The sequence below is a fragment of the Nannobrachium achirus genome (assembly GCF_963921795.1).
Source record: "Nannobrachium achirus genome assembly, chromosome: 23".
Classification (NCBI taxonomy): domain Eukaryota; kingdom Metazoa; phylum Chordata; class Actinopteri; order Myctophiformes; family Myctophidae; genus Nannobrachium; species Nannobrachium achirus.
This window is the reverse complement of record NC_137830.1, coordinates 48508203-48523215: the sequence shown is the minus strand read 5'-3', so window position 1 is coordinate 48523215 and position 15013 is coordinate 48508203. Positions and strand designations below refer to the sequence as shown.

The 15013-nt window shown below is 43.5% G+C and overlaps 1 protein-coding gene across 1 annotated transcript in view; it reads right to left on the bottom strand.

The window, feature by feature from the left end:
- LOC308308953 (receptor-type tyrosine-protein phosphatase zeta-like) overlaps positions 1-15013 on the bottom strand; it is a gene marked incomplete at both ends in the record, with an annotated part of 110844 nt that overhangs the window by 56463 nt on the left and 39368 nt on the right. Inside the window, 4 exons of the mRNA XM_080754408.1 lie at positions 5535-5692; positions 7223-7289; positions 9574-9669; positions 13765-13916. Coding sequence (XP_080610534.1) covers positions 5535-5692; positions 7223-7289; positions 9574-9669; positions 13765-13916 — 473 coding nt within the window. The remainder of the gene's footprint in view (positions 1-5534; positions 5693-7222; positions 7290-9573; positions 9670-13764; positions 13917-15013) is intronic.

The following is a 15013-nucleotide window of genomic DNA, read 5'->3' as shown; positions in this document are numbered from 1 at the left end:
ATGGCACGCACGCACGCACGCACGCACGCACGCACACAACACAAAACACACACACACACACACACTATATATATATATAACCTGCGTGAAGTTGACCCCTCACATGCTACTTAAAGCAGATTTATTTTTGGAGCTGTGTGGAGCTCCCTATACGTGGCCGTGTGTGTGGGTCTGTCTGTCTCCGTGTCTGTCTGTAGCCTGCAGTAACCTTTTCTGACCACACATGTTAAGGGAGGGGCGCTGTTGCACACACACACACACACACACACACACACACACACACACACACACACACACACACACACACACACACACACACACACACACACACACACACACACACACACACACACACACACACACAGCTCCACTTCGAACAGAGGTTCGATTTTTTTGAGGTTTCGATGGGACTTTTTTTTTTCCCCGCAATGTTTCCGGCAGAGCAGGCCTCTCATTCTGTGTACCTTAATGACCAAATGAATAGACAAAAACAAAAATAAAAAGTATGTCATGACGTCACAGGTAAAATCCTATTCTTTGAGCTTTTGGGCCTGGGCTCTCCGACTAACACGATGATTGGCAGAGGAAATGGTGGGTAAGTAAACAGAGACAAAGAGAGAGAGACAGACAAGACAAGACGGACGGACAGACAAGAGGCAGAGAGAGACAGAGAGAAAGAGAGACAGGTGGAAAAAGAAGAGGAACAGACAGAGTTATAGACAAGGAGACAATGAGAGAGACAGAGAGAGATGGGGGGGGGGGGGGATTCATACATTTGCTTTCCCTTAGTCTAATTTGAGATGGGTATTGTATTGCGTACTGTTGCTCTGGTGATGTAACCATGGCACAATGACTGTGTGCCAATTACGGCGGTATGTTTCCTGAATTGCAATTGATTTAAATGTTGAGAGAGGAACAGAATGAGAGAGAGAGAGAGAGAGAGAGAGAGAGAGAGAGAGAGGTTGTTGGGGTGGGCTTAGTGATTCAATATTATAAACCAAGACAGAGAACAAGAGAACGGGAAAGAGGGAGGGACGAGAAGGCCAAAGAGGCCACCGAATAGAGAGAGAGAGAGAGAGAGAGAGAGAGAGAGAGAGAGAGAGAGAGAGAGAGAGAGAGAGACAGAGAGACAGAGAGAGAGAGAGGGAGAGAGAGACAGGGACAGAGAGAGAGAGAGGAAGAGAGAGAGACGGGGGTGCTAAATCTTTTATGCCTGCAGAACACTCCTTTCCCTGAGGTGAATGTCTCAGAGAAGTGATGCATATTACACACGCACACTAAGGCCGGCTTTACACTGCAGTCAAATCCAGCCCAAATCCGATTTGTTCTCAAATCTGATCTTTTGGCCTGACTTTTCACACTGCATTTGCAAGTGACACAGATCTGATCTGTGCGTTCAGACAGCGTTAGCCCAAAGCTGCCCTGCGGCGACATGTATGCATTGGTTACCGTGGTAACGACGTAGGCGTCATGACGTTACGTCACTACGTCGACGCTGGTTGATTACGTTCTGATTACGTTCAGGAAATGCGACATAATAGACCATAGTAAACACACGTTAATATTGTTTTTCTCTCTTCTTTTCTTTACTCTTGTGTTTCGCTCTTCTCTCTCGTTTTCACTGTTTAGCTCACGTGTTTTCTCTCTTCTCTTTTGTTTTTCTCATGTGCTCAGTGAGCTGTAATCAAATAGTAAATACTCGCGCTCTGTAATGATGTAATTTACAGCCGCGATCGGGTCGCGCTGCTCGCGCAGCAAGTGACGCTTGGGCCAGTTTGATGTGACTTGAATGTGACCTGCATATAAGTCAATGGGGTGGATGTGGTTGTTGCTTTCAGACTGAGTCAGATGTCCTCAGATCCGATATGGATCGGATTTGAAACTACCTCTGGATGTGGTTTTTCAAAATCGGATTTCATGTGACCTGAATGTGACATGTTTGGATTTAGACTATTTAAAAAAAAATCGGATTCCACTTTTGAAGTGACTCAGATCTGATTCAGGCTAGATTTCAGTGGCAGTGTAAAGCCGGCCTAAAAGACCCATGTGTATTTAGGAACAGGCCCTGGATACAAGGATTCACTGCGGGCCCCCCGTATGAATGTTCATCATAGGGGAGGGCGTTTAACCCATTTAGACTGGGAACGCATTTATTACGCATTATTTTGTGCTTTAACTATTGAAACATAGCAGATCTACAAGCTTGCAGCGCCCCTGAGGAGAGAGGATGAAGAGAACAGTTTGAGTTGAGAGGAGAAGAGAAGAGAGGACTATCTGTTCCATGTGTCCCATTTCTGTGCAATTCTGGTGAAATATTGAAGATGCGTGCGTGCGTGCGTGCGTGCGTGCGTGCGTGCGTGCGTGCGTGCGTGCGTGCGTGCGTGCGTGCGTGCGTGCGTGCGTGCGTGCGTGCGTGCGTGCGTGCGTGCGTGTCTAATGCATATGAGTACAACTTGGGGTTTTGAAGGGACATAAAATGTGTTTTCCTCTGCAGGTAAAAGGAAAACTCCAGGAGGGTAAACACGTGGATGGCAGGCTAGTCAGCAACGCAGCTGCAGCGAATAATACCATCAATGTATCAATCAATGTGGTGTGTTAGATGTACAGTACTGTATGTGTGCCCAGACTCCAGAGCCACGAGTTTGCCAATGAGCAGCAGTATTGTCCAGGGGCGAAATTAGATCGCCCTGTACTGCTGTGAGGGGGGCCCATAGATTAGGAGATTAGAGACCCCTAATATATTGGAAATGACAAAATACATATTGTCGTTGTCAGGTGTAAACCTTGTATCTCCAAGTTTCAAATTTGTATGTTCTTTCGCAAAGCAAAGCCCTGCTTCATCGTACAAGGCCGTCGCACAAAAGTAGTGAAAACAGCAGATCTACAAGCACACAACGCCTCGCACCTGCTTGTAGATCGGCTGTTTTCACTAGTTTCAATCATTTTTAAAATGAAAAATGCAAAACGAACAGTTTTGGACATACAAGGTTTTCACCCGACAACGACGATATAATAGCCTATGAATTTATAATACTGTCACCAGTAGGGGGGCCCTTGGGTTTATTAAACCCATCAACCCAATACAAATTACGCTTGTGGTATTGTCAGTGCCTGCACATTGGCACACCTAAATCTTTTATTTGTATTTTTATCCCACGATTCTTTGTAACCCCTTTTTCACCCTGTGCCAATTGCCTAAGCTGTAATCCCTCTGCCAACCTTGGGAGCTTCTTATCACCTGACAGGTGCTTCCCTGGTTGGACGTAGCGCGTGGAAGGAACACGTTATTCAAACCAGTAACTTTCCCCTTCATCAGGCTCCCCTGCTGCCCAGGGGGAGGCAGTATAGAGACCAGGATTACTGCATGTTTTTGTGAGGGTACCTACCCTAGGAGACACGGGGAGAACATGCAAACTCCACACAGAAAGGCCTTTTCGCCAACCCCACCTATATAGGGTTAGGTTAGGTTAGGAGGAGGGAACACGCCCCCAGCGCCCACAGCGTCCCCTGGCGGGAATCGAACCCAGGACCTTCTAGCTGTGCCACCGTGCTAACCTAAAACCTAAATGCCACCTAAATCTAACACACAAAAGCATCTCACATGAATGAAATGAAATACCTACTCATCCCGCGAGGGAAATTCAGATATCGCAGCCCAACCCAGCTGCTTTTTGCTTTTTTTCTCCAGCTTAACCCAGCTGAACCCAGTGCTGCTCACAAGGAGTGCGGGGGAGAGGGGAGCAGTGATAGCTGGAGCGGGGAATCGTACCTGCGACCTCTGGGGCCTCCGGAGTCCTAGGTATGGACACTAACCACTCAGCCATCACATGCACAGAGCAATTTCAGTCAGGAAACTGGTGACTGAAACTGGTGACTGACTCAGCTCCACATACTGTACTCACTTCAATCTCAGAGTATTTAAACTACACATTCATGCATTCATGCTTCTTTTGGCTGCTGCCAATGCCTGCCGCCTTCATTACACTGTTCATTACGCTGCTCACGCTCCACCACCCCAGCTACCACCTGTTGCCCAAGGAGCCCTTATAGCAGCCTTGGGCCATCAATGGCAATGTTCAAAAATGTATAAGGTAATGAATGTTCCAATACACTGTTTCCCAAACACTGCATGGGTCGGGACCCATTTGTGGGTCGCAGACACATTTTTGTGAGTCCCTTAGTTTTTTTGTTTCCTACATTTCGTTTAATTATTATTATTTCAAAACATTCTTTCATGAAGAAATCTAAGAAAAAATCATAAATTAGAGACACAATAAGTACTGAAAATAGCTACTTAGAATCCTGTTAAGTAGCAGTTTTGGACATACAGTATGAGGTCCCCAAGGTATTTATTGTTTCATGAGAACGCCAAAATATAACTGTACAGTTCTATACAGTATTAGAATGCCCAGCCTTTAAAATGATCTGTCTGTAAGGAATAGCTGCCACAGTAGGTGCACCAAGAATACAGTGTACAGAATAGTTCGTGTGCGACTGCATGCGTGGGGAGGGGTGGGTGTGTGGGTGGAAGAGACGAATGCTTAACCCTGCAAGACCCGAATTAATTTCTACTGGCCAATTTATTTTTTTTAAATCAGATGGTGTTGTAGGAGTCCTAATCACAGGAAAAAATGAAATTTAAAAAAAATAATAATGTTTTTGTAAGGTTTTATAGCCATAAATCATAAATCATAAATCATGCTCTAATTTGCATTTTGGGATATTTTTCACAATATTAACACATGCACGTGTTCTAGACATTCTAATGATCACGAAAAAAAATATTACAGGCATTTTACTTATGTTTTAGTGAGGAATAGCTTCAGTTAAAAAGTGAGATGTTGTTCGTCCAGACGTTGGAATTTCAACTTCTCTGGGAGGTGTGAATGTCAGCCTATGTGGGGGGGTATTTATATGCAAATATCGTGGCCAATGGCATTGTAATACTAAACAATAGGATTTAATGGTGATGTTAATGTGAAAAAAGAACAGGAAAACTAATTCTATCATTTAAAAAAAAAAATGATTTAAAAAATGTTGCCAAAAAGCAACGCTGGGCCTTGCAGGGTTAAAGAAGGAGAGCTAGAGAAATGGAGAGAAATGCAAGAGCACATTCAGTACGCGTGCACACACATGGGACCATATGGTTTGTGTACCGTATGTGTTTGGTAGCAATTTGCCTGAGGTGGCAGACAGTGACAGCCTGACAGCATAAAATTGGAATTTTCTGTCAAGTCTTTTGTGTGTGTGTGTGTGTGTGTGTGTGTGTGCGTGCGTGCGTGCGTGCGTGCGTGCGTGCGTGCGTGCGTGCGTGCGTGCGTGCGTGCGTGCGTGCGTGCGTGCGTGCGTGCGTGCGTGCGTGGGTGTGTGTGGGTGGGTGTGTGCGTGCGTGCGTGCGTGCGTGCGTGCGTGCGTGCGTGCGTGCGTGCGTGCGTGCGTGCGTGCGTGCGTGCGTGCGTGCATGGGTGGGTGCGTGCGTGTGGGTGGGTGTGTGCGTGCTTGTGTGTGTGTGTGTGTGTGTGTGTGAGTGTGACCTGCGTGTCAGAGATGGCTGCAGTGTGTTTGAAGACGATCCACTCCACCGTCTCGGAGCACGGGGGGGAGGTGAGGGAGCCGTTGTAGATGTAGTATTTATCTGTGTTGTTGGGCATCAAGGCTCGCAGGACCAACGCATCCACAGGACCACTCTTACCTGTGTCACAAAGATCACAATACACACACCACCATTTTATCACTTCCAATTCATGATGATTAACCACTTAAGTTGGCTCTCCAGTAGTCTCGCGTGGCCAGACTGTTGCCTCCGCGATTTGGGCAAATGCTCCCGGCATACAGTCTGGCAAACGGAAGAAGAAACGATGAGTGCGAGATAAAGCGGATGTGACGCAACCGCTCCCTTGGTGCAGTAACAATAACATGTCCTACTGGAAGCGTTAAGTCTCCTTTCAACATTTTTGGGGGCTTTATTTCGTCTTTCTCTGGTGTTATTGGTGTCACCTCCATGATGTTTTCAAACGTTTTCTTAAACTATACTCTCATAACAAGAATAGGCTGCTCGAATGACTTTGTCTGAGCTATTGTGTTTCTGTTACGTTTCCAATGGGACTACAGTTCAGTGCAGCACTGGCTACTTCCGATACTCGCCGTTCGGGAGCTGCCGTTCCAGACTCTATATAGCATTCGGAGATTGTGGAATAGTTGTCTGGCTACGCGAGACTAGCTCTCCAGCAAACAGACTACAAGGGACTCTTTCCAACTCGTTCAGACTGGCAGTCTGTGGCATTTAGTTGGCACAGGCTCAGCACAGGCTCTATAGTCGTCCGAAAGAACACTGTTTTTGCGCTGATCTCTGTGTGCCAGTGTTTTGCCGATCTGTACAGAATAGGAATTGAGAGTTGAGATTGAGAATAGGTATTTAGTTCAAATGTGCGACGGGAAAACGTATCTGGCTTATTTAGGCTTGTTTCTGCACGAGTATAGGAGACTAGAGGTCCACGCTGCAGTGGAGTGTTTACCATCTCATCTCTACCGAGGCTAGCCAGGATAGTAAACGACTGAACTGAACATGTTCAGCTCTTCATCGACGGGTTCCCACAGTGCTATCGACGGCAATCGTCTCTTGCCGACAAGACGCCGACTGCAGTTTGTCGGCAGCAGACTCTTTCCGACTTCTTCCAACAAAGAAATCGGTGCGGTGGAGTCCAGAGGGTTGAAGTGGTTAAATCATCAGCCACTTGTTTTGATGATAAGAAATAAGGTTCATACCAGTGAGTGACCGTCAGGTCGCAGCGTGATTTTAGGCCAAAATGTGTAGGAGCAGTGTCCAAAAATGTGTTTGAAAAAATCGGCCTGATGGTGGCACTATATGGGACAGATCCATGTTGATGACATGAGTGTAGACATACTGTGTACCGATTTGCGTGATTTTAGGGCAAAATCTGTAGGAGTAGTGTCCAAAAATGTGTAATTGAAACTCGGCCTGAAAGTGGCGCTAAATGGGAGAGATCCATGTTGATGACATGAGCGTAGAGCAAGTGTGTACCGATTTGCATGATTTTAGGTCAAAATTTGTAGGAGTAGTGTCCAAAAATGTGTTTGAAAAAATCGGCCTGAAGGTGGCGCTAAATGGGACAGGTCCATGTTGATGAGATGAGTGTAGACATACTGTGTACCGATTCGCGTGATTTTAGGGCAAAAATTGTAGGAGCAGTGTCCGACATACCAAACCTGCTGGCAGAGTCCACAGCCTCTATGATAGGTGTGAGCTTCTCGTTGTCTTCTAGGGTGGCCTGTGGAGCAGAAAACAACCCACTGTTAACCCATTAGGCCTAGGATTATTGACTGCTTTAACCATTCTTTGCAAGTCTTTGAATATATCTATTTAAAAGCGAACATTTGTAACTCAAATATTTGCTTCTGGGGGGTCCCTGGAACAACATATTTTGAGATGGGGTCTGTGGCTAAATACCTGTAATTTTGGGCGTCCTTGACATGAAAAAGTTTGAGAACCATGCACTGATATAGAGGAAGGATTTAGAAGTCAGGTCAAAGATCGGGTCAAAGATATTCAAAGACTTGCACACATTTTCACGTTTTTTCAAAAATAGCAGATCTACAAGCTCGCAGCGCGGCACTCGGTGCCGCGCTGTGAGCTTGTATATCTGCTATTTTTCAATAGTTAAGGCATAAAATAGTGGTTAAAGTGGTTAAAATCTAACACGACTCGGGCGCGTTCCAGGTATTTGAGTGTTAAAGCTAAGTCAAGGATAACGTCCGTCTCATTATCGAGAAATAAAAAATCCCGACAGGCATCAGGCCCGAAGGGACTTTTATTTCACGACAATGACCGCTGAGCCAGACGTTATCCCGCTTATTACACGGCTACTTAATAAATGAATTAATCATTTGACCCAAAGTAAAAACAAAAGGAGTTGATCAAATAGAATCCATATTTGGTTACTTACTGCATCACCTATTTCTAGCTTTAAATGTTTTCAAAAACATTCTTGAGAGCAACGTTTAGTTGTAAATGACACTGTGTGTTTGTTTACATGGCTGACATGTTGGATACAGAATAACATTCACGCAGTGCAGCCAGGTGCCCTGAACCTTTGATTAGGCATCGGTCTGCTATCGAGCGGAACGGTCTGTTATCAAGGAATAACACACCGTTGATTTCAGTGATTGACCATTAAAGGTGATACACCATGAAATTTCACTTTTCCTATTTTAAAACCTTTTTTTGGGGTCCCACTAGCACCTTCTATCCTCACAAAGTCCCATTTCTGACCGTTGTGTCTTTCTCTGGTTTTGAGAAGGCGAAGGTTAAAAGTATCCCACGGGTTCTCAAAACAGGCTATCCAGATTTGCTGCCGATTGTGACGTCATCATTCAAAAATGAGAGAGGCTCTCTATTCAGGAGTGGTAATTTAGCCTCAAACCTTTTGAAAAACCTTTTTGGGACATAAACAATATGACATAAATACTTTTTAAATGCATGGTGTATCACCTTTAAGAATCAAGCATTCAACCAAGCTGTGTAATAATACAGTATAATAATCATGTACTGTATGTCATATCCAACATATATAAAGTATAATAGTAGACAAGCCAAATTGGAGCCATGCATGTCTGAAGGCCAATGTGCCTCCCTCCACACTTTAGTCTCATTAACTCTCAAATACCTGGAATGCGCGGCACCGAGTGCCGCGCTGCGAGCTTGTAGATCTGCTATTTTTTTAAATCGTGAAAATGTGTGCAAGTCTTTGAATATCTTTGACCCGATCTTTGACCCGACTTCTAAATCCTTCCTCTAAATCAGCTGTTCTCAAACTTTTTCATGTCAAGGACACCCAAAATTACATGTATTCGGCCGCAGACCCCATCTCAAAATATGTTGTTCCAGGGACCACCCAGAAGCAGAGATTTGAGTCACAAAAGTCTGTTTTGAAAAATATATATTGAAAAATGTGCACACATTTTCACGATTTTTCAAAAATAGCAGATCTACAAGCTCACAGCGCGGCACTCGGTGCCGCGCTGTGAGCTTGTATATCTGCTATTTTTCAATAGTTAAAGCATTCAATAACTGTAGGCCTAAATGGGTTAATGCCCATTTGCAATTAGGGATGGCACGATATGAAAATGTCTTATCACGATTATTGTGACCAAAGAAATCGCGATAATCAAAACATCCCCAACATCCATTATCCTGGGGGGGAAAGTTTGCCAAGAAATAGCAGATCTACAATCTCACTTAGAGCTTGTAGATCGGCAATGTTTTGACAAAGAGATTTGGTAGAGAGTGAAAAATAAGACTGTATCACGTACTTGACTCAAGTATACGTATATTATAAGTACGTTTTACCAATAGAGGGTTTAAATGGTAAAAGGTGAATTGATCCCCAGTGCATGACGGAGGACGATAATCACGATGAATTAAATCTCCACGATACGATTATCGTTAGTGTTTTTTAATCACGATAAACGTTAATATCGCTTATCGTCCCATCCCCATTTGCAATACCCTCCTCCCGGCCCCTGCCGACGGGTTGACACGCAGACCTACCGTACCTCAAACAGCACAGCCAGGGCAGCGATCCTCCCTCCGTCCTTCACTGCGTCATCCAGACTCTGGTACTGATCTGGGTCATAGCAGTAGATCTGCATCTGGAGACAGGGGAAGAAACAGCACAATCTTACAGAACGTCTTCTGGAAGGTTTTAGAAAAGTAGTGTTAAATAAAACGATAAAGACTAACGTGGGTGGGGGGTATGCAGGGACGTGCTGGCCATTGGGAAAAGCGGGACAACTCCCGAACGGCCGGTTCATTACCGCTCGGTCCAGGCCGGCCATTAGGAAAAAAATAAAACTAAAATGATGGCCTTCGTTCCATTTTGGGGGCTGTGCGGCCAACAAAGTAAATCGTCACTGTCGGGCAGAAACCTCGTATCTCCAAGTTTCAAATGTATACATTTTTTCACAAAGCAAAGCCCTGCTTCATCATGCAAGGCCGTTGCACAAAAGTAGTGAAAACAGCAGATCTACAAGCACACAACGCCTCGCGGTGCGAGGCGTTGTGTGCTTGTAGATCGGCTGTTTTCACTAGTTTAAATCATTTTTCAAATGATAAATACAAAACAAACGGTTTTGGACATATAAGGTTTCCACCCGACAACGACAAAATATAACTAAAATAAAAAATTAGGGCCTCTCCAACTCTTTTTCCCGGGCTGAATCAGGGGCCCAGCACGTCCCTGGGGGTATGGCAGACCAACGGACAGACAGATGAATGAACAAGTGGATGGGGAGAGAGACAGAGAGAGAGAGAGGTGGAGACAGAGCTACACTTCCTGTTACAATGTTACACATACTGTATAAAGACATTAAAACATAATTTTTCCCTGAAATTAACCAATTTAGGCCTAGAATTATTTAATTATTTAGCTATTGGAAAAATAGCAGATATACAAGCTCACAGCGCGGCACCGAGTGCCGCACTGCGAGCTTGTAGATCTGCTATTTTTGAAAAAGTTGTGAAAATGTGAGCAAATCTTTGAACATATATGTATTCTTAAAGCAAACGTTTGTATCTCAAATTTTGCTTCTGGGGGGTCCCTGGAACTAAATATTTTGAGATGGGGGCCGTGGCCAAATACATGTCATTTTGGGGGTCCTTCTTATGAAAAGGTTTGAGAACCACTGACATAGTAGTCTCTCAAACACAGACTAACTGAGCTCCAGTTAAGTGAAAAGGACCTTTTCTTTGACGATGGCTAGCCAGATTGCTGACATAGAAACATAGGTTTTTCAAAAAATCTTAAAAGGATTCAAAAGACACATAGAATCAGGTCAAAATTCAAATTTTCATGATTTTTCAAAAATAGCAGATATACAAGCTCGCTGTGCCGCGCTGTGAGCTTGTATATCTGCTATTTTTCAATAGTTAAAGCATAAAATAATAATACACTAGCTCGGGTTTGAAGCGTGGAGGGTGGTCCCTGGATGTCTGGAGCTTCCAGGGACCCCTTGGGCAGTGTCCCCTGCCCCTGCCTCGTACCGTAGGTAAGTAGCCAAAGTGGGAACACCCTCCATCACGGAGCTATGGAGGGCGGCGCTCGGTGTTCAGTGCCCCGAAAAGGTGCCCTAGGTCGGGCTTGAGGGCGTGGAGGGTCGGCCCATGTGCTCTGGAGGTCCCCAGGGACCCCTGTGGGTGCAAGGGAACACCTTTTGTGGGGTCTGATGAGCGATCGCATCGGGCACCTTACCCCGGCGTTCGGTTCATCCCGCAGCGCCAGTTCTGCTTACCAAAAGTGGCCCACTGGGCGCTCGCATTCCACGCCCGGCTCCGAGTCGGCGAGCCGGGCCTCTTACCCATTTAAAGTTTGAGACTATAATGTGTACCCATTCTAAATGGGTTAAAGAAAATATAAAGAATTTGAATCCACCAGCAATACGTCATCACTTCAATATGTTTAGAGCAGTCTAAATGCACCGTTTTTGGCCGCACAATATGTGTGGAGTTGTCAGAAGAGCCAAGGACATCTGGCTAAACAAAATCACTAACTGCTGCGTATCACTGCTATCATAGTTTGTTATTCACTTGTTTTCATTATTACTCTTGTAGCGTACGACCTAGCACCCCCGGGAGGCCAACCCGGGCCGCTACTATTACAAGGCGCATACGTTACCAGTCTACTAAAGAGCCAGGCTCGATAGCGGACAGCAACGCAGCACCCTAGGAGCCTACACTATTATTACTGTAAGGACGTTTGTTATTCACTTGTTGTTGTCCCTGTATACGCAATGTTATGATTTGTTTTATGTTATATATAAGGCTGGGACTTTAATTGATTAATTGCGATTAATTAATTACAGAAAATTACCGCGATTAAAAAAATTAACGCATTTTAATCGCACTTAGTTTTTGCATCACAGAACCTTCAGTTTCGGGCATACCGATCATAGCGATGCACCAACCAAGAAGAGACAACAAACGCAAAGGGAGAAGTAGCCGAGCAGAGCGCTTTGCTTGGCCCAGTGGATGCGAAATTGAGATTTAAAAAACTCACTCGTTGATTCACTCGTACAACAAAATGTGTTTTACTTGAAAAAAAATGCTTCTCAGGTCTAATATCGATGTGCGATTAAAATGCGATTAATTGCGATTAATTAATCAAAGAGCCTGTAATTAATTAGATTAAAATGTTAATCGCATCCCAGCCCTAGTTATATACAGTATGTATGCTTTGGCAATGTAAGACATATTTTATCATGCCAATAAAGCTTTTGAATTTGAATAGAGAGAGAGAGAGAGAGAGGGGGGGGGGGGGTAGATAGATAGGTGGCAGTGGTGGAAAAAGGTACTCAGATGTTTTGATGTTTTCAAAGTATCAATACTGCAATATAGAAATACTCTGTTACAAATGATCAATACTGCAATATAGAAATACTCTGTTACAAATGATCAATACTGCAATATAGAAATACTCTGTTACAAATGATCAATACTGCAATATAGAAATACTCTGTTACAAATGATCAATACTGCAATATAGAAATACTCTGTTACAAGTAAAAGTCTGTGTTTCAAAATGCACTCGAGTAAAAGTACAAAAGTATTGGGATTAAAATATCATAACATTTTGAAAATAGCTCACACCAATGTTGCATTGCGACACGTTGTGAGCTTGTAGATCGGCCATTTTCTAATAGCCAAGGTAGAAAATAGGGCTAAAGTGGTTTACGTATGTTTTATAATATTATAATTTATATCTGCAAAGTAACTAAAGTTTTCAAATAAATGCAGTGGAGTAAAAACATTTGGATCCGACATGTAGTGGAGTAGAAGTAAAAGTATTGGAAATTGGAAATAGCCAAGTAAAGTACAAACACCTCAAAATGTTACTTCAGTACAGTACGTAAGTAAATGTACTTAGCAGTGGTGTAAAGTATCTAAGTACATTTCCTTAAGTACTGTACTTAAGTACACTTTTGAGTCATTTGTACTTTACTTGAGTATTTCCAATTTCCAATACGTTTACTTCTACTCCACTACATCTCAGATCCAAAATATTTTACTTTTACTCCACTAAAGTTATTTGAAAACTTTAGTTACTAGTTACTTTGCAGATATAAATTACAATATTATAAAACACACACAAACCACTTTAGCCCTATTTTATACCTTGGCTATTTGAAAATAGACGATCTACAAGCTCACAACGCGTCGCGATGCGGCGCGTTGTGAGCTTGTAGATCGACTATTTTCAAACATTTTGTACTTTTACTTTTGGTACTTTTAGTACATTTTGATGCCAATACTTTCGTAATTTTACTCAAGTACATTTTGAATTCGGGACTTTTACTAGTAAGGGTGCCCTCACACCAAAATACCTATGAGAGTGAAATCCACGTTCTGCCAATGCATTTCAGTGAGAATGGAGCGTTTTTTGCAGAAATCCTCTACTGACATGAAACCGCACCCTTCTCATTGAAATGCATTGGCGGAATGCGGATTCCACTCTCATAGGTATTTTGGTGTGAGGGCACCCTAACAGAGTATTTTTACATTGCAGTATTGATACTTTTACTCAAGTAAAAAAATGTAGTACTTTATCCACCACTGACTACAGTACGTAAGTAAATGTACTTAGTAACTTTACACCACTGGTAGATGGATAGATAGGAGGTTAGACAGACAGACAGACAGACAGACAGACAGACAGACAGACAGACAGACAGACAGACAGACAGACAGTGTACCTCCAGTGGATATTTCATGCCATTGAGGCTGTGTTCCGATCCGTCTGACGAGGCGTTGCAGATCCCCCAGTGGAAGGCGATGCGCGCCACGCGGAACCTACTGCTGAGCCCACCTCCACTCACATAGAACTCCCCATCCACAGCAAGGGCCACTACAACGCACGCACACATGCGCACGCACACACACACGCACACACACACGCACGCACACACACACACACACACACACACACACACACACACACACACACACACACACACACACACACACACACACACACACACACACACACACACACACACACACACACACACACACACACACACACACACACACCCATTTATTTATGTCCACATAGAGCAGGGGTGCCCACACTTCTTTCACTTGAGAGCTACTTTTAGAATGACCAGCTCAATGTGATAAGTAGAAAACATATAAAGAAAAGGCTTTTGGGGCTGAAATTAACGGAGTGGGGGTTCTAAAACTTTAGCGATTTAATAGTTAGGACAATTTTAAGATATGTTTTATAAAAAAAGTTACATAGTATAACTTTAACTCTGACAGTATACAAATGAAACCAAATGGACCCGTAAGGGTCCATTTGGTTTCATTTGTATACTGTCAGATTTACATACTTGTAAAGTTCAATTTAGACCTCCCAAAAGGAACCCAGAGAGTCTAGTTTTTGTCAAGTAACTTGAAAAATAACCATAAAAAACAATTTGAAAAGGAATCGTGATAAAATCGTGTATCGTGATACAGCTTGGGAACATATCGTGATATTGTATTTTATATGCATTTCAAACAGATTCCAGACTCACCAGTTTAACCAGTCTAACCCTAACCCCAAAAAAATGTATGTTAGGGGGCTTTGGAATAGCGGCACTGACATAACACACACATCGAATGGGAAATAGTGGGGGGAAAAAAAACGTCATTCCATGTATGGAAGTGGTAGGTTTTCAGGTTCTTTGTAAAGCTACGAAAACAAAGCATTGCCCCCCAATTTGCCTACTTTAGAAGCCATGAATGGAGATGACAGGCCCTTCTTGATGTCAATCAAGTTGCCTTAATTGACAGATGTCAAAAAGAGGGGTTTTGTGGTTTTAATTATATTTTTAGGGGCCAGTCATGTGATCTACCTACACAGCCTTTGTGATCTACTGGTAGATCACGATCTACCTTTTGGGCACCCCTGACATAGAGCATACAAGGACACAACTAGAATGTTTTCTTTGCTTGCCTATT